This window comes from Rhineura floridana, chromosome 2 (assembly GCF_030035675.1).
Source record: "Rhineura floridana isolate rRhiFlo1 chromosome 2, rRhiFlo1.hap2, whole genome shotgun sequence".
Taxonomy (NCBI): Eukaryota; Metazoa; Chordata; class Lepidosauria; order Squamata; family Rhineuridae; genus Rhineura; species Rhineura floridana.
Window position 1 is genome coordinate 186,900,863 of NC_084481.1, and position 26,696 is coordinate 186,927,558.

Here is a 26,696-nt window from a genome sequence, read left to right on the forward strand (position 1 = left end):
TTCCGGCAACATCTGGAGGGTCACAGATTCCCCAGTCCCCACCCTGCTACACACGTCTGCTCTGACATAAGTTCCATGGGACTTATTGCTAGGTAAGTCTACATAGACCTCGTTCTCAAACATTACCATCATCATGCACTCTCCGAATTTGAATTTCGATTCCAGATTTTGTTGCTAATTTTTAGCAGGCCGGTATGTGCGTTTCTGTTATCGTAGAAAATATTTCCACTTCGGTCCCCGCCCAGTCTTCCACCGCCCACCGAGGTGAGTGGGTGGGTGGGTGGAGCCCTCTTTTTGACATACTACATGTCCCGAGATGCTCCGCGGCAGAGCAAGCTCCGCCGCGCGTAGCATCGGCTACTGTGTTCCCCCCACCCCGGCGGCGAGGTGTCCACCAATGAGCGACAGAGAGGAGCGTAAGGCTTTGCGGGGCTAAGGTGGATGGCGGGGTTTCGTTGAGGCGGAGCTTTAACGCATTGGAGGGCTTGAGTGCTGAGGCTGTTGTCCCGGTCCCTAAGAGGCAGCGACGCCGAGCGTCTCCGGGGTATTGGGGCGCGATGCCGGTCCATTCGCGGGAGAAGAAAGAGAACAACCACGATGAGATGGAGGTGGACTACGGCGAGAACGAGGGCAGCAGCTCCGAAGAAGAAGAGTCAGAGAGCTCGTCCGTGTCCGAGGAGGGCGACAGCTCAGGTGAAGCGGGGGGCTCCCTTCAGCACGCGCTTGCAGCGAAGCGAACTCTGCCTGGCTTGGGTTGGGCCGGTGGGTGGAAAGGAGGACTCAGCCCCGCCCCTCGCCCAGCCTGATGCCTTCTTTTCTGCAGCCCACACGCCCCCTTGCCGGTTGGTGCCCGTTAGGTCGGGGGGAGGGATGGATCGGAGAGAGCAGGGCAGCTAGGAGTAGGTGCAGGAGTAAGAACAGGCGAGGAAGAAACTTGAGTATAGAGCTGCAATCCCATGTATGGTTACATGGGAGTGAGGCCCATGGAAGTCAGTGGGGCTTCCTTCTGAGTAGACTACATAGGATTGCTCTGTATAGCCACCCTTTTCTTTCTTGGATGGCCAGATGCGAAAAAGGATGGGGCTCCTGAGTTGGGTAGAAGAGAGCATTTCAGCAGGTGTATCTTCGTTCCCCTTCTACAGAAACAATAAAGTAGCAGGATTCACCTGTCCTCTTTTGCATCTGACCATCCTCTCTCTGACACACAAACACACAATTCTTTACTTCATCTGCATACCCCCTTTCTTAAAATTGCAATCGTAATAGAAGGATGAAGGTATGAGAAAGGATGGGAAAAGATGCTTGTATGGAGGGTTGATTTGGAGATGGATGGGCAAGTATATAGGATAGAGAGTAGGTGAAGATGATGAGGGTATTGGCTAAAGGAGAAAGACATTTTTATGGGGGAGACAGATAAACAGAATCTCAGAAGGGGAAAGGGGAAGAAGTGAGGTTGGATGGAGACAAGGAAATGGCTGGACAAACATATATGGGCAAGATTAATTCCGAATAATAGAGGAGGAAACAATAGCATATCTAGATGGATACAAGCCCGGATGAGTGGACAGACTAATGAAGAAAGTGGAGAAAAATCTTTTACCATAAACCTGCACTACAAAATACAACACACAAACCTTGCATGCATTAGGTACAACAAAAAGATGTACACATCCACAAATAAGGTGAACTCTCAATAAACATAACTAAATGTTAATGATGAATACCAAACTATTCATCTGCAGAACTACTCGGTTCCACAGTTTCAGTTTGGTGCATTCAGGCATCCTCTTCGTTTATACAGCACAATCCTATACATGTCTACTCAGAATTGGCAGAGTTCCATAGGACTTACTACTGGGCAAAAGTGTATGGGATTGCAGCCTCATAGGGAATGCCAGTGACCAAGATCAGAACTTTTAAGTTTCCTATGTTATAGCAAGCAAGCACTCAGCAATGATGGCACTGGCAGCATTTCTTGCAGCCTCAGATGGCAGAAAGGAAGAGCCCAACCTAGCCCAGACATAGCCCGGATCTACTGTACCCAATCTTTTAAAGGGAAAGGATGCTCATATTCTCCCAGGCAGGCATCCTATGGTGTGTGTGTGTGTGTGTTTAGGGCAGATGGGACAAAAGGGGAGAACTAAAGTGGAGAATCTCAGGATGTAGCTGCAGTTACCTGCACATTGAAATCTGGGACAATATGGATCACACAGACCTCAGTTCAATATCCAGTGAGTTTCAGTGAAGTGCTCTCCATCCAGCATCTGAAGCATCAGAGCCAACACACATTGCAATTATATTAGTGAGCTAAGGCCACTGGGAGGGAGGCATAAAGTACTTTGATCTGAGTGGCTAGGTTGAGATTGAAATGGGGGTAGGGGGGCTTGGATTGAAAGTGGGAGGGAACAGAATATGCTTTATACGTTTGTAAACAGGATTTGGGAACAAGCATGGAAACAGTATGCTGCAAAAGAGGGGAGCATCTACTGGCCTGGCTCGGAGCTGAACTTTCCCACATGGTGAGGTCTCTGCTGCTGCTTGCTTACCTTATCATGTGCTTTCTAAGAATGACTCATCCTAGCGAGTCAATAAGTCAATCAATTACAAATGCAACTGGATGGGTTGGGAGTATTGATCAAGAGCACCCCACTTTGTGCTAATGATTGTGTCCTGAACCCTTTCAACTGTGAGGTCACTGGTGGGGAGCCTCCAGGCCAATCATGGTCCCCCAAGGGTGCAGTTTGGCCCGTGAGGCCATTTACCCCAAACCATGCCCACCAGCTGATGTAACTAGTATAGTTACCAATTAGTATGCATTCATGTTCAGGAAATACATTTCAAAATAGTTTATTTTAATTGCCTTGATACAAACTTATCCACCCTAGCCAATGCCATATCTCCTAATGATGCTGGCAAGGGTACTTGCCATACAATCTGGAAAGCGTATAGAGATGTATGGAGGCCATTTTTCAGCAGAAACCAGGGCACTGTGAAAATGTTAAGAATTCTCCCTTATTTAGACTGCCAAAAAAAGTCTGGTTCTTGCTCTAGTATAGGAAAATGTTACCAATTGTACATTCCTACTTATTTGATTTACTGAAATGCTGTGGTTCCATGTTGGACAATATTTTAAAATATTGATGTAGTTCATTGTAAGATGAAGTTAAGCTTATCCAATTTGGCTCTGTTCCAAGTTCAGATGAGGAGCAGAAGGAAAACGAAGTTTGTCAAACATTAATTCCTCTTGAAACGTCATCATTTGGAACATTAGTTGTTGTTTTTTTTAAAAAAGTGAACAGTCTGGGCATAAATTCTATAAAACAGACCAGAGGACAAGGAGAACCAGTTGCTGTGATGTATTCTTAAAGTGGATAATTCTGTTCTCAGAAATGGACGATGAAGACTGTGAAAGAAGAAGAATGGAGTGTTTAGATGAGATGTCCAATCTTGAAAAACAATTTACAGACCTCAAAGATCAGTAAGTGAATCAAATACATAGCATTTCATTTGGATTCTAGTCCTCTCGTAATCTTGAGCTTGCTTTGAATTATCAGAAGCAGTGGAGGGCAATAAAAGTATATTGGGATCTACTGGTAGATCTCTGGGTGATTTCCAGTAGATCCTGGTTACTTGACAATAGCTACAACAAAAAGGCTTCCCTCCCCCCAAATTAGGCTGCTGAAATGAAGGAAGCTTGGGAGAAAGCCAGAAGTCAGATTTATGTGTAAAAGGATTCAGAGCTCACTTATGCTATAAAAACAATTTCCTGGGTTGAATCCTGTTCCTTAATTCCCCACCACTGCTTTTTCACACCTGTCTCTAGTTGATGATATTTGGGGTCCTAGTAAAATAAAAGTGTAGATGGAACATAGAACGCTGCTTTCTATTGAACTGAACCATCAATACATCTAGCTTTTTCTACAATGACTGGCATTGACTCCCAAGTTTTCATCTTTCTGAGCCCACTTTGGAATTGCAAGGGATGGGCAGAGCAATCCAACTCACGGGAAGCCAGCGCAAAAGGAGCTGGGGGGAAGGTCCACAGCATCCATTTGCCCTTCAGGAGTTTCTGGCCTGGCTGAACATAGGCTCAGCCAGGAGCTGTGCACGGGGGCCGGAAAGTAAAAGTCGGGTCTCACAAATTCCCTTACCAGGGAGTAAGTGCTCTCCAAAGACTTCCATTGCAATTATTTTCTTAGACCGACCTTTTTCCTCGGATCGGGACCTGCAGGAGTGCTCAGAACATGAGTTGGGTGTGGCCTAATTCCCCCTCACAACCCTTCCTCCGACACCCCCCCAGAATGCCCCTTTTTCCATCTTCCAGCTCTTCCACCAGGCTGGGTTTCCCTGGTGGACCCCTGGCTGAGCCAGCAGAATCCTAGCTGTGCCCTGGCTGAGCTGGAATGAGGGGCTTCAGCTGTTGGAGCCCAGCTGAGCCAGGACTCTGCCACATCCAACTCCCTCAGCCCAACATAAACAGCATTTGGATTGCGCCCGTAACCTGGTATCTTCTGCATGCAAAGTAGGTGTTCTATAACTAAACTACAGGCCTTAATATAAGCTGTAAATGCATATGATGGGACATCTATTCAGTAAGCCTTTAAGTAGCGAATTTATCCCAATCCGAATCTATTGGAATTGTTTTTAAGAGATAACTATTAAATCTGGAAGATGTCAGATTAAAAATTAAATAATACAGACCAAACATCACTTTGCTACTTTAGGAACATAAATGCATTATAACTTGGTTTGTCATTAAATTATCATGTTTGGTAATCAGACAATATTTAGAAATTGAATTGAATTTTTAACTTTTTATAAATATTTATTACAAATGGAGCTACAAGGTGTGGAACTGTAAGGAACCTAGCATCTCTTTCGTTTTGCCACTTTATGAGAGCAGGCAAAAAACAATAAAAACAGGAGAAACCATCAAAAAGAAAATTATCTATTCTGAAAATTATGTTTCCTCCAGTCCTCAACAGTCTCAAGCAGACATAAAAAGAGCTGAGAAAAGGAGGCAGGGGGAGACCAAGACTCAATGAGTGCTACATGAAATGTAATCAGTCTCAGTTTCTGCTTCTTTGTATTTGTCAGCATATTTATCCTGGACTTTTTAAAATGGAAGGTTTACCTGGATTGAAACAAGCTTCTATATATTTTTTTATATGTCATAGTCCAAAAACTTTTGGTAAAACAAAAAAAGGCATTGGGAAAAAATGGGGTGGGATGGGGAACAACTTTTTTTCTGGGCCTTCACATCTCTAGGTGTTAAGCTAAAAACTAAAATCAGGAAGCATATAGTAAAGATCCAACAATGTGTAAGCATTAAGTTGATGATAATTTGTTGTACAGTTCAATCTGTTTTAAAGTCCTGTTTCTGCAGGGTTGTCAGGCTTAATGGGCTTGTTAGGTGCTGGCCTTTGGTGGCTGGGAAAAAGGGATTTGTAGAAATCTTATTATATACTGTTCTCTGCATGTCTTTAATATAATGCACTCCATCTTCATCTTCATTATGTTAAGACTTTACAAGGAGAGATTAAGCCAAGTGGATGCAAAACTACAGGAGGTCATTGCGGGAAAGGCACCAGAGTACTTAGAACCACTGGCAGCTCTGCAAGAAAACATGCAAATCCGAACAAAAGTGGCAGGTAAGTGCATAAAGTGGTTGTTGTTGACTCAATTAGATATATCCTGCAGGGTTTAGGTAGAAGTTAAATGTTAACAAAAACATTTTAATCTCTTCCATGTTAACTCTCAAATGCTTAATTTTGAAACTCCCACTAAGGTTTTTGGCGCCGAGTCTGGATGTTGGTAGCATATGGAGGCCTTCACCAGCATAGGCCCTTAATCTGTGTCCCAAATAAGTGCATCTTTCCCATTCTTCTCATAACTGCAACATCCCTCAGATTTAGGTGTGATCATGATTTATGAAACTGAGTAATGAATGTCAGAATTTCACTCTCCTCACCTTCCTGCCACTTTTCTTGTGTTCCAGCTTTGGCACTTTTGCCTCAGCCTCTTTAAACCACCATTTCCTGTTATGTTTGGAACAGGAAATCAGGATTTAACCATGGTTTAAGATTCTGATTTGTGAACTGACATTAGACGACAATTCCCATTTCCACACATAGAAGGAGACCAGGACTGAAACGCCAAAGCTGGTGCATGAGGAAAGGGGGGGGACATAAAGGCCCAGCGTTCATTAATAAGCAACTTATGACTTAATAAACTGTGGTAATAACATTTTATTATATTTATTTTCCACCCTTCACCAAACAGGTCCCAGGGCAGGTTAAGCAGTTTAAAATTCAGTATTAAAACAATTAAAACATACTAGCATATTAAACTATGATATGCTTAGTAAGGAATGTTGTACGCAAACTAGCCCATAATCTTACAGCAGGAAGGGCAATCTATGGACTTCTTGATGGTGGACTACAAATCCCATTGTGTCTGACTATTGGTTGGTGGGGGGACTGATGGAAGTCCAGCAGCATTATAGCTTACGCACTTGTAGCATGGTCACACCTACATTTCCATTTTATGTTTTCATTTTCATCATCTTGTTGGTCAAGCATCTAAAGGGCTTTCTAGATCCAGAGTTTGAAAAACCACTCCAAGGGCCAGTGGGACTAAGATTTTTGAAAGGAAAAGTGACTGTAAACACAACTCTTCAAGGTGTTTGCAGGGCACACAGAAACTTTTCTCTTATTTTTAAGTCGGTATGTTCTCATGCTGCTTTGAAGACTGCTTCTGAAACTTCCTTGAGGTTTTATTTTTTGTGTGGTGATGGCAGATAATGTGAAGGACTACTTTTGAAAGAGTTGATTTGAATGCCTACTGTGCATATGGAGCTCACTGCACAAGCCTTTGGAACTTTTATATTCTTAAATGTCAGCCTTACTACCATTTCAAATAGGAATACAAAGCAGCACTCATGAAAAGCAATCTTAATCTGCATATATTTAGTCTATGGCATGCTGAAATGAAATTTACTGTGGCATTATTGGAAATTACATTGGTACTGAGAGACCACCTTGACTGTGGGGTGTTGTTTAGGGGCTGCTGTTTGGGTAGAAAATTAATTCTGCTGGTTGTGAGCCACCTTTAGCATAGATTGCTATGGAAAGGCGGCATACAAATAAACAGTGATGGTGATGATATTAATGTATCCAGTCCTGCGTTTATATGAGATTTTAACTAAATAATGATAGCAAACATTCTCTGGAGGCAATATTAATTGGCATCTATAGATTTCAAAGCAATACTTGAGCAAAATACAGAGCCCTTTAAAATCAATGGAGACACTTCAGTGGATGTGGAATTAAAACTTTTTTAGGCATTGTACAGATGAAGATGAACTCTTGTTGCTTGGTTTGAGGTGCATCAACCCTCTCTTTCAATTCCAAAATGCCTTTCTCTGAAACAACAGTTATAGCAGCAGCAGTAGCCAGCTGCAGAAGGTGTGGTGAGGCTACACTGCTCATCTGGCCTGCATCCTGCTGAATCGCTGTAGCATCCCAGGGTGGAGGGGGAAAGGGTGTGGTGGTGGTGATGTTGGTGCAGCACAAACACACTGATGGAACAAATCCAGTGCTCCTGCCTGTGTGTTTGCACTGTACCGACCTTGTCATGCCCCTCTCCACTCAGTATGCTGCAGCGACTTAGCTGGACAAAGATCAGTGAGGGGCACAGCCCCATCAGACCATCTGCTGTTGGCAGTAGCTGAAGAGTGCTTGTCAAAAGGTTTGTTAATTTAAGTTTTGGAATAGCATGTTGCATTTCAAAGTGCTTCCTTTTTACATTTCTTTTAGCATTGGGCACATCCCTCACTTGAGTCTGCTAGGCAGCTTAGCCTACAGACTTAAATTTCTCAAATCATATTCAGACCTAGGCCTTCCTGCCCCTCACATACCGAAACAGTGGGCATAGAGCTGCTACTCTGGCTCTCCTGTCCCAGTAAATCCATCTCTATTGGCCTCCAGGACTGTTGGTTTATTATGGGAGGTGCTGGAGCAAGACCAGTTAACAAGAGAGCAAGGATTTGTATGTACATTGATCATCTCTGTAATCTGTAGACTAGTTAAAAGGGGGAGGGGTGAGTAAAGGATTCAAGGAACACTATATATAAAGAATCCCCAGAGTAGATGAAAGCAAACTCTGTTTTCATCTGCTTGACCTCCAAGGTACCTTCTTACTTACAGCGTGTTACGCTCTTCTCTTTCCCCTACTCCTCCATTCTCCTCTAGCACAGGAAGCAGAACAATACCAAAGCCTGGCTGCATGAGGAATGGGGGAGCAGCTTTTATAACATTCTGTGTTCCGGAATCAAGATTTGCAGAGGAGCAAATGGGCCCTGCTCAGAGCTAGGAAAGAGACAGGATTAGCAGCTTCATTTCTCCCCCCCCCTTTTTCCCCTTAGCTTTATTTCTAGCCTGCTTTCTAGTTTTCATAGCTCTGTGCTTTGAACAGTACATTTTGGAGGGAAAGTGTGAAAATGACACTTGAGGGGAAGTTTGTGTTTTATTGAGAAAGGGGCACAGGATGAGCAGAGGAGCAAAGGCGCCATTTCCTGGGGTTGAAGGAGGAGGCTGAGTGGATTGAAAAGGGGCATTTAGAGTTCATTGGTGAAGAATTCTTGTGGGGTGGGGTTCTATAATGAGATTTCCCCAGTCCTTTGTGTATTAAAAATACCATGTTCCTCGGAGTTTGATAAGCTGTAGCTTATGGGCTGGGGAATGCATTGATAAGTTAATAAAGGTCTGTGGGCCCTATGTTGCCTCTCCCAAAGAAGGTTTAAACAAAAATGTTTGTTCGTAGGTATCTACAGAGAGCTCTGTTTAGAGTCTGTGAAAAACAAATACGAATGTGAAATTCAAGCTTCCCGACAACACTGTGAGGTACTGTTTTTAACTGAAGAGGGTTTTCATCTGTCTATAACTAATGGAACTTGCTCCTGGGGAAACATTCACATGGTCAAGTTGTACAGCTGATAATTATTTTTGAACATAGAATATTGTAACATTTTCATCCACAGAAGAGAGCAGTGCTTTTAATTGTTGGTCTTTTGTGAAAATTACGTTGAAACACTTAACAGCATATTTAATCAGCCTTGTGAAATCCTCATCTTGAAAGACCAGCATGCCACTTTTTGTACTGAGTGGTACAGTGGGAACACATAATGAGCCAAATATGCTTTAGCTAACTTTTGTATGTTTGGAGTTAATACATTTTGCATTATTCTTGCACGAGTGGTGGTAGGTCAGGTCACTGTTACATGATGTGTTTCAGTGCTGTGATGCCATCTGAGCCACATTTTTTACAGCATCCCTTGTGTGCAGTTACTTTTAAGAAGTTCTGTGATCTGAAATAAGTTGCACACTGAACTACTTGGAAGGCATACCAAGAACTCAGATACTGTTTAATTCAGAAGGTTCATGAAGCACTGAAAATCGTCAAATGACCTCAGAATGGGATGATTCAAATTAAGGTCACAATTTCTAATTCACCATTTTTCAGAAAAATGTATGCATACTAACTGGTTATTGTAATAATTAAAACATTAGTTTGTAGTGATGTAAAACTATCTAAGAACATAATTACAAAAATTTGGCCATATAGCTCTGTAGAACCATATGCTTTAAAAATACCAGGTGTAATTTTTAAATGAATGGATTTCTGTTTGTCTCTTCCTGTTTAAGGGCTGATTTAGGCATAATGATCCCAATCCTATAAACCATGGTTTTTCAGAATGGGAATGAGCTGTGCACCCATACATATCTTCCTCAGTCATGCCCTTCCATCCTCTCTCGTGCCTGGTGAAGTTTTCTTGGTTTCTTAAGCCACAGAGTCCATGACAACTGAATCAGGAAACGGGTTTAAGAGCTTCCTCCAAACCAGAATCTGATGCTGAGGAGTGAGGAAGAAGCATGTGGTCACGTGGCTTGTTCCAGTTGAATAAACTATAATTATGAAATCTGAACCAGGCCTAAGTAAGATCTCTTGCATGAAGATTCAGACCCAGATCCAAAGAACAGTGAAACCAGTTCCATAAGCCCAGTGGCCTTTATTATTCAGTATTATTTTTATTTATTAAAATTATATCCTGCCCTTCCTCCAAAGGAGCCCATGGCAGCAAGCATATCCATATTAAAACAACACAATTACAATTCCTAAAAACAGTTAAAAACAACCTCCTAGAGCATTTTAAGACTCCTAAAAACAATCACCTACTCTCAAAACTAATAATTTCAGAAATAGCAGGGACAGATATTTCAGAATCAGATGCCTGGGTAAACAGGACTGTTTTTAATTTCTCCTAAAAGGTAATAATGAGGGAGACTGACACACCACACTTGGGAGGGCATTCCACAAATGGGGAACCGCCATGAAGAAGGTCCTGTTACTGGTCACTACCAACTGAGCAACCCCCAGTGGCAGCACCACCAACAAGGCATCCCCTGCTGATCATAGGGCGCGAAATGGTTGATACTGGGGAAGGTGCTTTTTTCGGTACTTGGGTCCCAAACTGTGTAGGTCTTTGTATGCTAGTACTAATACCTTGAATTGGACCCCGTAGCTCACTGGAAGCCAGTGTAGTGATCTAAAGACTGGCGCACATGGTCCCATCGGGCTGCCCCACATATCAACTTAGCAGCCTTATTCTGCACTAGCTGCAGCTTCTGGACCATATTCAAGGGCAGTCCCATGTTTAGCGTATTACAGATGGAAGGTCACCAGAGTTTGGACAACTGAGACCAGGCTATCCCGATCCAAGAACAGACATAGCTGGTGAACCAGCCTAAGCTGGGCATAAGCACTCCTAGCCACAGAAGCCACCTGACTTTAGTTACAAGTTGGAATCTACTTCCCAAACTATGAACAGGTTATGTGCCTAATTCCCAGACCCAGGAACCATCCACCCACAGCATCTCCTTATCAGAATTCCGCCTCAGTTTTCCACCCCATCCAGCCCATCATTGCTTCCAGACACAAGTCCAACACCTTCACAGCCTCTCCTGATTGTGATAGAATGGAGAGGTAGAGCTGCATCCCATTAGCATACCAATGGCACTGTGCTCCAAATCCTCAGATGACAGCTCCCAACAGATCTTCTGTGTAGGTGTTGAATAGCACAGGAGACAGTAGATCCTTACAGGACCCTACAACTAAAAAACCTCAGTTCCAGGCAAAAATCTGCTAGTGCTATCTTCTGGTAGTGACCTTGCAGGTAAGAGTGGAACCACTGTAATATAGTGCCTCCAGTTCCCCGAGTCCCCGTGTTGGAGAATTCTTTCTCCTTGGGATCTTTTGCTGGGGGTCCTTTAAGTAATCAATGACACAGGCTTAAAGCAAAAGGGTAGGCCTTTATTTCTACAAGCATGTGCAGGGTCAGTCCCCCAGAAAGTCTGGAAGGGACTGCAGTGAGGCACTGTGTCCAAGCTCTTTTATAGAGTACAGTTGCAGCATGTGACAATGATTCCACCAATCTCATGAGTCCTTGCCCACCTAACATCGTTCCAAACCAATCAGAAAGCATTAGCTAACTCCAGTGGTGATTCCAAGATTCTGTCCACCTTGTTAATGTCTCCATTGTCCTACTGTCTTGGGACTGGTTGGAACAGTTACTACTGTGAATATGTTTTCAAGCATACCCAGTACATTCCATATGCCATTGTTGCATTGTTTCTGATCAGTCAGGCTGACCCAGGTACATCTGGAAATATTTTGGACAAGTTCCCTGAGTTAAGTTTGGGAACTTAACTCAGGGTGTTTGTGAATGTATGAGCACCCCCAGTTCTATTCCTTTGCCATAGGGGTTCTTATGTTCTTATACTTTCTCAGAAATCCCATTTCCTTACTTATAAAATACACAACTCATGAAAGAGGATTTTGTTTAAACCCCTGAGCTACATTGTGAAACCACATAGACAAAGGAAAACTGGGTAACTGGCTAACTAATATCCTTCAGGCTCAGAGATATATAGAGGCAGGCAAGTCACTCCTTTTTCTTAATGAAGACACACTTATAAAGTTGTAATTTAATACACTAGATTGTTTTTAAAATCATTATTAAAATCTTTCTATTTCTCCTCATTAAAACATTTGATTATGCTATAAAACTTTTCTCCTTTAGATGGCATTCAAGTATTGGCAATCACAGCTTCTTCTCACAATTGAAATGCTCCTTGATTCCGAACAATAAAGTAATAATCATGCATCAGCCGGGTCTTGGCACCAGCCGAATTTGGCAAAGAAACAGGAGATCGCTGTGACCTGTTGCCATTGAAACAGGTTTTTGCTTTCTTTCAGATCTGAATTAAATACTAAGATTCAGGGTTCCCTATACGCATGAATCTCAGGGCCCCAATAGGCCTGAAGTTCAATACTTAACTCCTTATGATTGTAAAAGAAATGTGCCTTCTTAATATCTATGATTATACATCTATGGATATATAAAATTCCCCATTACCCATCTCCAAGTCACTCCAGAAGGACACCATGGTCAATAGTGTAAAAAAACCCACTGAGGTCAAGGTGAACAGGGTTTCATTTCCCTGTCTCTGTCTGATAAAGGTCATCAGTCAAGGCGACCATAGCTGTTTTAGTGCCAAAACCAAGCCTGAAACCAGATGGGAAGGGATCTAGATAGTCTGCTTCCTCCATAAGTGCAGCCGGTCAGACATCACCTTGCTCAGGAAGGGAATATTAGAGACTGGACAGTAGTTTTCTTAAAATATCTGGATCCCAGGAGTACCTTTTCAAGAGGGTTGCACCACCTCCTCTTTCAAGGTAGTGGGCATGTTTTCCTCACATAGTGAGGCATTAACCACTCCCTGGACCCATTCAGTCAATCTTCCTGTACTAGACTTTTATCAGCCATGATGGGAAAGAATAGAGAATGGCCTCACCACCCCAAGTGCCCTGTCCATATCTTCTGACTGCAGCAAGTGAAATTGATCCCACAAGATGTGATCCGATGGTGCTCCAGACACCTGAACTAATTGTGGCATAAAGACTGAATTTCTCTGACCAGCAGCCCCTATGCAGCATGAAAAACTATTCATATGGATCAGATGCTCGGGGGGGGGAAGACAAAAATTCTATTGGATCAGCATTAAACCTGCACATGAGCCCGGTAGCTCTTTGGATCCTGGCTGAAGTTCCAGTAACTTTGCAGAAGTAACGGATGGTAGTTATTGGGCAATACAGTGTTTCTTTATGAGATGAAAAGAAATGCCATGCTGTTTCACAGTCATAAATTGTCGCCCTGGGCTGCTTCTGCTGGGAAGAAGGGCAGGATATAAATTTAATTAATAAATAAAATAAGAAATAAAACAAATATTGATAATTTCCCACAATAATAAATGCAATCATCACTCCCTCTGATAACAAATTCAGGTTGTGTCAAAGGAAATCATGCCAAGATGGTGGTATTGGCATGCTTGGGGAAACCCGAGGATTGCAGAGGTACAAAAAATATTTTTGAAAAGCACACAAAAACTCTTAAAGGGGGCAAAAAACAAAACAGACCGGGGAGGACTGAGTGTGCTGAATGCCACTTGGCATTCAGGGGTGGGAGGCAATAGGTGTAGGATAAAATGCCCTGCTTCAGCTCCTTACAGTGTGTAGTAACCTGGGGCATGTGCTGGGGGTCGGAACTCTGAACAGAAGCGCTCTTGTTAGAGGGCAACATTTTTTTTATTGTTCCAGTTGTAAATAATTCACTTGTATATATATCCAGCACTAGTCCTGTGCAACCAGATGCATGCAGCACCTGGATAGAGATCCCCATCTGCATTTAAAAACAAACAAACATATCCAACAAGCTCAGAGAGGCCTGGATGAGTCTAACAGAAATAAATCCATAGCCATTGTTCGCACAGAAACTTGTTTTTGCATTGAGATATCCTTTGATGGTGGTGGTGTTCTGATCATGAATATAGTCTGAAGATATATGTTGTATGTTTAAATTCAGAATTCAATTTAAAACTGTTTCCAACTGGTTTGTAAACAAACAAATAAAAACATACATTTTTAATTTTTTGTATCCACCCTAAGTGAACTTAGAAATAATCAGGATTTAAAGAGCTAGTTCATGCCCTTTGGGATTTTTTATTTTAAATAGGAGGTGCCCATGTCATGAACATACACCAGTTTCAATCATGATTTGCTGTGTAGTCAATGGGGAAGGAAGTGGGGCTGCTTGATTTAGGGAACATGGGTTGAACGTTTTTAAACCACTTTGGGCACACAGAACTAGTTGCATAGTCTTTGTATTCTGACCACATTGCTTCTCTTATTTGCTCACTATGCGGGTTTGAAATCCTTTGGTGTGTTCTACCAGTTACTTAGCTATAAGCCATACCATATTTTAAAAGAAAAACTGGAGGTTTGGGGCTTCTCCTTTTTATGAATAGTGTGTTAAGGGCATCTTTCTTTTATTTCATTTGTATGTATTTCCACTGTTTGGAAAGTATTGGTAAAAGTCCTTCTTCTTTATAAGGCTAGACTTTGTGCTTTGTGGGTTTGAGGCACTTCTTGGAAGAAGAAAAACCCTTTTAACCCTCTCTCTTGTTATGTCATGCACTCACTTGAATCTTCTGCAAAATGTTGAACCCGCTATTTGCGTATGGCTGCATCTGCTTCACATACCTGAAACGATGACCTTTCTCAGCATCAGATGCCAGCCTTTTCACGTTGCCTCTGGCGCATGAATGTTTTTTGTGCATCAGGTCTTTGTGTAGAAAGCTACTTCCATTGCTCTTGAGTGCCCAATCCTGTAGAAGATTATGTATTGGGTGCTTTTAGTTGGCTAATGTTTGACTACATTGTTAACTTTTCCTTTCAGAGTGAAAAGCTCTTGTTGTATGACACAGTTCAAAGTGAACTAGAAGAGAAAATCAGGCGACTTGAAGAAGACCGGCATAGCATTGACATTACCTCAGGTAATTAAGAGGTGGAAGAAGTTGACAGCTGCCAAACAATTTTCTGGTAGAGTAGTATATATATAAAATATTGAAATGAAGTGCAGTGTGCTGTTGGGGTTATCTTAAGAGCCTCTCTTTGGCTCACGAATGGCAGAAATAGTCTTAAGATACCCCCTCAGATTTGTCCTCTGTGTGCATTTTCTCTCTCGCCACTTTGGTCAACCAGCTTTAGTATACTACTGGTGGTTTTGTAATAGCCTTTTTTTTGGGGGGGGGGGTTTAACTGAAGCATTCCCTCTCCACCTCATTCATCACCACCCCGCATTTGCAGGTAGTGAATTGGGGGGCTTTCAGTGGTTTTCAGGGAGGAATGAAACAGTTTACCTCATCTGGGAGGCAGGGGAGGGGCCTCATGGTGGGAGAGACAGAAGTGCTTCTTTTAAAAAAAATGCATGTGGCAGTGCAGTGGTCAGTGCTCTGCTCCAGTTGTTGCCACAAATGACATTTTTATAAAGCATGAAGCAAAGAGGGACGGCAGTATGTGTGATGAAAAGACAAGGGAGAAACAGGTTCTCAAAAATGCCTGAGTTTATTAAAGACCAACACATTTTGGAAATGCAGCTGAGTTTGACTCAGGAATGATCTAGAGCAATCTTTTGGTGCCCCCCAGATGTAAGATTACAACTACCGTTGTCCCTGACAATTGCCCATGCTGGCTGGGACTGATGGGAGTTAGGATCCAACAACACTTGGGGAAGGCTAACCTAGAGCTAAGAAACCTGCTCTGTTAGAAAGCAGTTGGTAAAGCAGAAATTTCCATTTCCAAAACACATCAAATAAACTCAAGTCATTTTAGAGAACATGTCTCTCCCTTGCATTTTCATTATTATTTTTTTTGTAAAAAAAGAGGGACACAGGACAAAGAAGGCTTTTTTTATTCTGTATATATTGTTAAGGCCTTTGGCTATACAATAAAGTTTCAATTTGGATCAAATTTGCCTGCCCTTTCTGGGTTGGATGAAATCCCATCTGATCTGGCCCTGCTTTTTACTAATTGACACGAGAAGTAATTTAAACTCACTAAAGTTAGTAAAGAGTGGTATCGGACTTAGAATGGTATCCGTCAAAAATTGTTTCCTAATGTTACACATTTGTAAATTAATAACTTCTCCAGGACAATTTGGAACACATTTATATTTTTAAAATAAGCATAACCAGAGGAAATTGTTGAGGAATCAAGACCTCAGATGAAATGTGTGATACTGACTGGGAGTTGGCAAAAGTACGTAACCAAGAAACTTGTTCATATTGCCCATTATAGGCAGGTCTGTCGTGCTTCCTTCCAGCCCGCATCCAAGTTGCTGCCACTGGACCAGGGCCAAACCAGGGCAACCACTCGCCCATACCTCATTTATCTTACGGCATCCTGCCTAGTGTCACTCTGGGTGCAATCCAACTGCCATATCTGCCAGGCCAAGGGGATACAGGATGTGGCGGAGGAGGGAGGGTGTCAGCCCAGCCAAGCTGCTCCAGCAGATGTCCGTCCCAGGTGCAGCCGTAGCACATCCAGGGAACTGCTGCCACATGAGACCTGTGCAAGTGGAGCTGGCAGAAGACATGAAAAGAGTTTTCTGGGTGTGTGTTGGGCAGAAATGAGGGGAGGGGAGCTTACACTGCATCCTGAATTTGTTCATCTCAGTCTTGCGGCCACAGTCCCAGCAGCCGATACACCAGGAAAAGGGTGACAGAAGGAAACATGGCTTTCTTTTCCTTCTGCTGGTGCAGCCAGTGTCCTGCCCTCCCAGCAGCTCCTGAGTGCAGGTAGGATGTGGCGGCCCCTTCCACCACCTTTCCTACCTCCGGCTCCACTTCCGCCAGCCTCCGCTGAGTTGGATTGCACCCAAAATGTAGTATAGTAGTATAGTAGCAGCAATTCTGGTGATATGGTCCCTGGAGGCAATTACCCCATGTGCTACATTAAGGGGGGAGTCATCATTACCTCTCATCAATCCATTATGTGGGAACATTGGCCCTCGGCTTGCATGCATCTTCTGCTCAAGGGGCCAGGAAGGTGTGGCAGCAGTGCAGATGACCAAAAAATGGCTCAGTGGCAGCCCATGATTTACATGCACAATATTCTTGGCTTAGGATTCCTGCCGGCCTGTGCCAGTCAGTGTAGGCAGTTCTGTGCTATATGGACCAAAGGTCTGTGTTGAAAGTCAGAAACTGCCTTTATGGATGCTGTCTTTGAATTCCAGCTTTAAAGAGAAATTGGTGAACCTTCTGGCAACAATTGGATGACCAAAGGAAAAGCATAATGGATATTGACAATATCTTACCAGTTTTGAATTTGCTAGGGAGATCTGCTGCACAGAAATGGAAAGTAAGAGCATATACAAAGGGGTCAAATGTGTGTGTCAAACTGGAGTTGGTCAGAGACATGGTTTGCAATCAAGTGCAAGGGTCTCCCTCTCCCTCTCTCTCTCTCTCTCTCTCTCTCTCTCTCTCTCTCACTGCCTAATGCCATAAATAATTTATTATAAATGTTAATAAGACCAGATAGTCAGTGTAGTGGCACTCCCTAAAGTAGCACAAAGGGTAAATTTGTTTATAGAATGTCTGTCTTGATGGGGATGAGTTTGGAAACCTGTGTGCTAGTTCCAACTGCAACATTCTTACATTTCCTCAGAGCTATGGAATGATGAACTTCAGTCTAGGAAAAAAAGGAAGGATCCGTTCAGTCCAGATAAGAAGAAACCAGTGGTTGTATCAGATATCCTTTTCATGGCTGCTGACTGGATATAACATTCACTGCATTACAATGTTGCTGATTGTACTTTGTAAAACTTCCATTAAGAAACTAAGTGAGTTGAAACACAGGACATTGTTTTGAAGGCCATGGCTGAGAATTGTGAGCAGTATTTTTAATGGTGGCTAGGAGCTGGTCTACCCATTACAATTGTCACATTTTTACAGAATGTCTCATATGGTTATAACAATGGAATGATGTTTTTAAAAACCTTGTGTGATATCCAGCCAAAATCCAAATATTCTGATCTGCTGTGAGTATGACTAACATTGGATATTACATTTTATTTTTATTTTTAAAGAGAATATGGAGATTTGATGCTGCATCACTTGTCATCTATTGGTACCCCAGCGTTCCTATTTCCCCACTACCATCCTTTAAAAACTAAGAGTTGTAGCTCTGTTGGTAGCAGTTGTCATGAGATTCCTTTTGTATTTGTGTCATGTATTACACAGGCACACACCGCTGTCAGAGCACTTTCTGGAACAACTTTAATTTTTTTTTAAGAACCTGAAAGGATATGTAGCCACACATTTAGCCTTTTTTAAAGCAAGGGAAATGAAATGGTGCAATGCTACTTTTCACCTTGACTTTCTTTTTTGTCTTGGGTGTAAAGCTGTATCAGTCTGTTGCATCTGGTAGAGCTAATTTCACAATTCCATTGATTTTCATGAGGCTGCCATCTTACGCACATTTACTTAAGAGGGAGCCCTACTCTTCACAGTGGACTTTCTTTCTGAGTAGAGATGATTAGGTTACAAATCTTCCCTACATGATTCTTAACCACTGTTTATTTGTATGGTTTGCTATATTTGGTTATAATCCTGACTGTTTTGTTTTTAATTCTGTAAAATGGAAAGCATGCATTTTAATTTGAATGCTAGTGCTTTGAAATAACAAATGGGAGGAGGAAAGAGTCTGTTTCTAAGACAGCCAGTGAGGTCAGAGAAAGACACTACTGATCAGCTAACATTTCTGCGCCGTCATATCTCTAAGCCCACCCTGGGAATTTGTACTGAAGAGCAGTATAGGATTTTTAAAAATTAAATAAATTTGTATTGATGCTCCAGGACAAACCTTAATATTTGAAAATATGTATGCTCTGTGCTTCGGGTCTATAATATGTTTCTGTTTGGAAATGTGCAAGTCCCTTAACATATTAACGGCCCTATATAGTGTACATGCTGCAAGATCTCGATATACTTGAAGACTGGACAACGATAAGAAAGGTATGGTTGATTGTTGCTTTCTGTGAAGGGCTGATGTGAATGGATGTGGCTAAAATTTTAAGTTGAAGTTGCTCTTTACAACAAAGTTTCTTTAGAAGTTGATTTGCTAAAAGGGTGACTGGCATACCATTTTTTATTTCAGGCAATGGCTACTTTGGGGCCACATAGAGTGAAAACGGAACGTAAGGACAATCTGTTTAACGTTTGCTTTATCCCTGGCCTATTGCATATAACAATCCAGAATTGTTTGGCCATAGATGCTAAGAGCTGAATATGAGGAGTTCTTCAGTGTGTGCACCTTCAATCAAAACAAATCAAAATATGTGTACATTCCAATGGCAGGGAGGGGAAGGAGATCCTGGGCGGCATCCCACTCACTTGTTCTGTATGGGCAGAGATTTCCACTTGCACAACAGACCTTCCCCTCCTCCATGAGCACCTCTTAAATATGTTCTGGGTTTTCCCCAGCCCTTTGGAGCAGATTTTTAGAGGTGCAGGGCACACACTGAGAAAGGAGGGAGATTTCTGTGGCACAAGTCGAAATCCTTGCTCTGGAAAAAAAAATGCAATAATTTTTTAGAAAGAAATGCTTTTTAAGCTGCTCTAATTTTTTGCCCTGTGTGGCTTGGAAAGCATTTATTTCATTTTGGAGAGCCTGAAAGGAGGCCTTCTGTAGTAAGGGTGGGGAACCTTTTTCAGAGGGCTGCATTCACTTCTAGGCAACCTTCCGGAGCCACATGCCAGTGATTGGTGTGGCCAGAAGCAAAATTGGGTGGAGCAACGGGTGTTAATTTACTCCCAAATCTCTCTCTGTGCTCCAATCAGGCAAGCAAGAAGCATGATCAGAGTTCAAGGATACTTTGTAGAGTAGCAGAACCACTCAAGGAGGGTGCAAAGCAGGGCCAGTTAGGGCTGTGGCCTGTGGAGAGGGGATGTGGCCAGGAAGAGTCCTGAGAGTCAGAGAGAGAGACCTGGAGAGCCACATTTGGTCCCTGGGCCTAAGGTTCCCTATCTCTGTTCTATAATTATGGGAGGTGTTCTTAACAAAAATACAAAGTTTCTTTAAACTGTGTAACAAAACCAATAAAAGTTAAGCATGCTATTTAAACCACAAACTGCCTATCCTTTAATTTTCAAAAGAGAAATAATTTATATGGGTATTTTTCTTCATTTAAGAGCCTATCATCTGGGTTAGAAGAAGTGTGGGAATATTGGTGCATGATGGCTACCTGTACAAGCAATAAGTTAGGTAGACAGAAATTAATCTTTTTAAAGCTAGTGTTCTGTTTTGTCAGTCTTGTCTGCACTGGTTCTTTCAGCCCCTGTCAAGTTGGAAAAACATGTACACAGTGCAAGATCTGAAGAAGGAAGACTCTATTATAATGGAGAGTGGTATGGACGTGGACAAACTATATGCATCGATAGGAAAGATGAATGCCCTACAAGGTAAAAATAGTATATGCAACTCTTTACAAATAGGCCAAAAACTTAAACTGGATTCTATACTAGTCTCACCAAACTAGTAATACTAAACTCATATACAAGGGCTATTGGTGGGAAAGAGGTATGTGGCAGGTGAGCCCAGAGTGATCTTCAGATGAAGTTTCATGCTTGCAGCCCATTATTGCATGCAAGGATCTATCTACTGGGGCATTTAGTCCTCACTGGCATACACAGTGGAAGAGATCCTTTAAAATGACAAAAAAGAGATCCTTTAAAATGACAAAACAGGCAGCATATAAATACTTTGAGAGATCTAAGCACGCTCTTACATAACTTTCTTGAAATTGTATTATATTGTTGTTTTTAACTTTAAAAAGGTAAAGGTGTCCCCACACTTGTAGTGCGAGTCATTTCCGACTCTTAGGGTGATGTCTTGCGACGTTTACTAGGCAGACCATATATATGGGGTGGGATTGCCAGTTCCTTCCCTGGCCTTTCCCTGCCGGGTACTCATTTTACTGACCACGGATGGATGGAAGGCTGAGTGGACCTCGACCCCTTTTACCGGAGATTCGACTTCCTCCTTCAGTTGGAATCGAACTGTGGCCGTGAGCAGAGCTTTCAGCTGCATTACCACCGCTTTCCCAGACAGCATCTTAACAAAACATAACAGGAGAATTCATGGGAAATCATAAGCATTAAAAATACATTTAAAGCTAAACAGTTAACAAATCTGTTGAAACCCAACTGAAATAGAGAAATGTTGCCCACTTTGCAAAAACTCATCAGGCATGAGTGCATCCTTCCACCGGGAGTATATTCCATAACCCAGGGGTGGGTAGAAGGTAAATAGGAGTCTGCTGGTAGATCTCTATAGTATTTGAAGTAAATCATTCTGAATTTCTGACTTGCAATTGTCTATAATTTCAACAACAAAATGATGTACACACCCACAAAAAAAATGCTGCTGAACTGAAAACTAGGAGGAGTGGTGGAAAGTAGGAGTGGGTTTTTGTGTGGAAGGACTGTGTTCAGTTCAGGTACTCCAAACAAATTCCTGGGTTCAAAATACTTTTAATTCTGAGTGTATATTTTTTGCATCTGGGTCTGGTTGATGACTCTCAGCATTCTAGTAAAAAAACAAAGTAGATCCCACAAGACTCATGTCTGCCCACCCTCTGTTATAACCTAGGGGAAGCAGCAATGAAGCCCTGCTTCTAGCTGTAGCCATACTGATCTGATGCTGCAATAGAATAAAAAGCTGATTTGGCTGACCTGGCTGTAATTAGTGCACAGGCTGACAGAAAGTGGCTCCAGTACTTTAGATATATGGTTCCCAACTTGTGTAGGGCTTCCAGTTGCCAATTATGGGTAATGTGGACAAAAGGACAGCAAATGAAAAATTATTATGTACTGCGCTTATATGGGAAAGATGGGTAAAGTGCATAATACATATTATAAAACTTGGGAAATGGGTATGTTTATGTTTATAAAATATAAACAATGAAATTAGGGCAGGATTGGAGAAGATTGCCTATGGGCTGCCCAATGAGAATGTTGGTCAACATGGAGTCAGTTATGTTGGTCAACATGGAGTCAGTTATGTTTTGTATGTAGAGGCCACATAATTGACATAGCTGGACTTTGTTGTGGGGTTGCTACTGATAAACAGCATAGTGTACTAAAGTCACCTCTAAGGACACTGTTGTAGCTACACCATTGCCAGCTAGTCGATCTGCTGTTGAACCTACACACATGACCATCTCTTTTGCCTTCCTTAACAAAAGGCAGCTATTAAAGATGTGAATGGTTAGTAAACAAATGTAGTAGTATTTAGTACACTTCCAGTATCAGTGTTCCAGTATTTTATTAACTATCCTTAATTTAATGAGGCACTTGTTATAATGCTTGTGTGTTCTATTAGCAATAATTGCAGTACTCTTTATAAATGGCAATGCAGTTTAGGGTGATCCTGTAGTTTTATATGGACACTAATGTGCTCCTGATTCCTCCCCTCCTTTCTTTGCAGTGCCATAATTACAACAATTAACCATGATGAAGTGTGGTTTAAGAGGCCTGATGGAAGCAAATCCAAACTATATATTTCTCAGCTACAGAAAGGAAAATATTCAATCAAACATAATCACAACTGACCATTAAACCAACCAGACAGTGTTATCCTGCTTGATGTGCCATGAGATGAAAGATGTATTTACTGTGTATTCTCATCTATTTTTGTGGCAGTATCTGTGTATTTGTAGTAGTGTAAGTAATCATACAGATGTCTTAGAATAAGTGACACTTAATCATGCTGACCATGACGTCTTGCCTCTAATTTGGCTTCAGCGCCTAAGATAGAAAACATTAACCTTTTGGAGAGTCTGACATCTGAACATCTGACTAAGCCTGCAGAAGAGCTATGTGCATGCACGAGAGAGAATTGTGCATACAGCTGCCTGGGATGTTTTTAAGTTTCGTTTGCAGCTGCTTACATGGCTGAATGTGCAAGCCAATTTTAAAATTGCCTATTGAGCTACCAGGGGAAGAGAAAGGATGCTTCAGAAAGAAAACCACCTGGATGCCTTTTTGGTTCTCAACGACATAGCACACTGGCTTCTAAGATTGTAGGCTAAATCCATTTGTATAAAATGGAAACAAAGTGGTATTTATATTTTTTTAAATAGATCATGCGGTAATTGTGAAATTTATCACTACATATAAGAACTCCTTGCATTTTAGAGAACATGTCATGTTTGTCTTACAAACCTACATTAGCTTGTGTAATGTTGTTTTGATGTAGCCTAATGTCAAAGTATACTTAAATGGGCAACTAAAATTAAGTGGAGACCCCCAATAGTTGTTCCACCTGTGTTACTTGAGAGAAACTGTTACTAATTTCTATTAAAACTAGCACCAAAGAAGGAGTTTGCTAGGAAAAAATTGGTGCAAAGCAAATGGCATGGTTTCTGTTTCTACTAGTATTAAGTCCTCTCTCCAAAGGATAAGAGTGCCTGTTCTAAAAAGGGTAAAACAATAACCAAAAGTATTACTGCATATTGATATGTAATTAAATGTATCTGTAGCCAGATGACGTGTAACCCTTTGAAATTGTATATTGGGCAGAAAAAAGTGGTATTCACTGCTTCACAACCTCAGAAAGTTTGCATTTGTAAACTTAGCATCAGGAGTAAGATCTTTTAGTTTTACCATAGATGTGTGAGGCATGTAGAAGTGATTGTGGTTAGGGGTGAGGAGGAGATGCTACTTGGTGGTTTTGTGCACTTTACTATCCATTAAGATAAGCCTTTGAAGAAAGTTTGCATCTGATGGAAAGACTGCTAAAAGTGTTTTGATGTTCTAGGTTGGATTGGTGCTAAATCTGGAATTTTAACATTCAACCTCGCACTGTTTCAAGTCCTGAAGTAAAATCCTTATGTGTAAAAATAAATAACTGCATTTTCAATAACCCAACCTCATCTCAGCAAACAAATATCTTGGGGGACATGGATGGGTAGCTTTATAAAGAAAGCTATAGCTTTTTTTAGAGGGCAGCCTGCCCTTCTTGAAAATAGTAACACTTAGACCCACAAGCATGCCTGGAAAACTGCTCAGCCTGCAGACAAGTATTTTTTATGTCTTGTCCTTCTAATTTCAGCTGAACATTTATTGGAGGTAAGGAGCCCTAAAGCTGGATTCAATAGGCTTGATTTTATTCTGAAAATTGGCTCTCCTTTCACATTCTTATCTTAGCACCTCTTTTGCAAACAAAACAGTTTCAGCTCAGCCTAACAGGGACAGCCTGCCTCTGCTCAGAGAAGGCTTTGTGTACATGGAGATTATTTTTTTAAAATGAAGGATTGCCAGCATCTGCCCTTGCACAGTTCTGCAGATTGGAAGCACATCTGTCCTGCACCATCAACATGTGCATACACACACAACAAAACCTTGTAGCAATCTGCATTACAATCCAAGCTTGGGCACTTGTGCAACATTGCAGAGAGCCATGGGATGCCAACCATTGCTGCTTAAATAAATATTTGTTATATTCATGTTGTCATACTTCATTGTGGCTGGGAATATGTGTCTCTCACTTGCCAATTTAATTGGTTCTAGTTGCTGAGGCTCAGAATAAAGTCTATCCTAGTCAATAAACTGCTTTCATATTTATGTGAAAATGTATTTGCTGATATGAGAAAACCATTTGACAATTGCCAAAAGCCTAAAATCCCAGGCTTCTGAAATTGATCTAGAGCAGTTCTCTTGTTTCTGTGCATGTCACATATATTAGCCAAATGTATATAAAGTAATGATGACAGGTTGGCTTTTGACAAAACCTACTGTATGTACACAGTTTGATAAAGCTTTTTTTGTAATGAAATATTTGTATTTTTTAACCTAGGGTATAAATAAATGAACCTGTCATGGAGAAAACATATAGTTGTACAGTGTGTATATGTGGTTTCTGCAGTATAACTTTTTATAAAAACTGAAATGTATTCAAGGAAATTTTAAAAAATTGTATGGCCAATATAATGGACCTAATAGGTCTGATGTGCAAGCAGCTTGAGAAGTTGTCATCATACCATCTGTGTCGGCAAGAGGGTGAGACCAATTCACACAAGATCCTGTGAACCAACCTTACATACAGAGAAGCCATTGGCTAGCTGTAACAGCAGTGAGGCTGGCTGTAATCATTACAGCAATGAGGCTGGCTCAGTGGTAGAGCACATGCTTTGAATGCAAAAGGTCCTAGGTTCAATCCCTAACACCTCCAGGTTAGGACTGGGAAAAACTTGTACCTGAAATCCTGGAGAGCTGTAGCCAGTTTGTAGATAATATAGATCTAAGCAGGGAAATTCACTAATAGGCAAAAAACCTTGTGGTTTAAGAAAGTACCTATAGCCCACAGCTATTTCTATCAAACTTTAAAAAGCAGGGAAATTGGGCAGCTATAGTGAATGCACCAGGGGAGCAGGAGACCTGACCTCTTCTCTGAGATATTGGACTGCCCTACAAGTTTGTCAGAATGCAAACACCATTTGGGTTGGTCTTTCACAGTCCAATCCACTTACTGTGTAGCTTGCAAGAATTTGGTAACGTGTGCCTCTGAGCATATGGTGAATGGTGACAACACCTGCCATCTCCAAAGATAGAGAATTATATTTGTGTATGTTTGTTGGTGTTCTTCTTACTTTGCTTCTTTCCTGTGTTTATTTATTTATTTATTTATTTATTTAATTTATATACCGCCCTAAGCCCGAAGGCTCTCTGGACGGTGTACAAAAAGATAAAAAAACAAGCAATGTATAAATACAATAAACAAAATAAAAGAACCAAACAACATCCAAAATACAAATAATGATGAAAATGCTATTAAAACACACTTTAAAATGCCTGGGAGTATAAAAAGGTTTTCACCTGGCGCCGAAAAGATAGTAGCGTCGGCGCCAGGCACACCTCATCAGGAAGGCTGTTCCACAGTTCGGAGGCCACCACAGAAAAGGCCCTGGTTCTGTTCACCACCCTCCGAGCTTCTCGATGGGATGGCACTCGGAGGAGGGCCTTAGATGTTGAGCGCAGTGTCCGGGTAGGTTCATATTGGGAGAGGCGGTCCACCAGGTATTGTGGTCCCATGCCGTGTAGGGCTTTATAGGTCAAAACCAGCACTTTGAATCTAGCCCGGAAACAAACAGGAAGCCAGTGCAGACGGGCCAGAACAGGTGTTATATGAGCGGACCTTCTGGTCCGCGTCAGCAATCTGGCCACTGCATTCTGGACTAGTTGTAGTTTCCGAACAGTCTTCAAGGGCAGCCCAACGTAGAGCGCATTACAGTAGTCCAGTCTAGAAGTTACCAGAGCATGAACAACTGAGGCGAGGTCGTCACTGTCCAGATAGGGACGTAGCTGGGCTACCAGGCAAAGATGGTAGAAAGCATTCCGTGCCACCGAGGCCACCTGGGCCTCAAGTGACAAGGAAGGATCAAAAAGAACCCCCAAGCTACGCACCTGTTCCTTCAAGGGGAGTGTAACCCCATCAAGAACAGGATGAACATCCTCCATCTGGGCAGAGAAGGCACTCACCAACAGCGTCTCGGTCTTGTCTGGATTGAGCTTCAGTCTGTTAGCTCCCATCCAGTCCATTATCGCGGCCAGACAGCGGTTTAGCACGTTAACAGCCTCACCTGAAGAGGATGAAAAGGAGAAATAGAGCTGCGTGTCATCAGCGTACTGATGGCAACACACCCCAAAACTCCTGATGACCGCACCCAGCGGCTTCATGTA

General features: G+C 42.0%; 1 protein-coding gene across 1 annotated transcript; it reads left to right on the plus strand.

Annotated features, from left to right (window-relative positions):
* Positions 1-319: 319 nt before the first annotated feature.
* On the plus strand, positions 320-24,845 carry BRMS1L (BRMS1 like transcriptional repressor). Its single transcript, XM_061611669.1, has 10 exons — positions 320-693; positions 3,388-3,478; positions 5,524-5,651; positions 8,824-8,903; positions 14,855-14,951; positions 17,623-17,706; positions 18,907-18,971; positions 19,114-19,153; positions 20,291-20,417; positions 22,444-24,845. Exons 1-10 carry the CDS (start codon positions 558-560, stop codon positions 22,565-22,567), a joined length of 972 nt encoding a protein of 323 aa, XP_061467653.1. The 5' UTR covers positions 320-557; the 3' UTR covers positions 22,568-24,845.
* The last annotated feature ends 1,851 nt before the right edge of the window (positions 24,846-26,696 follow it).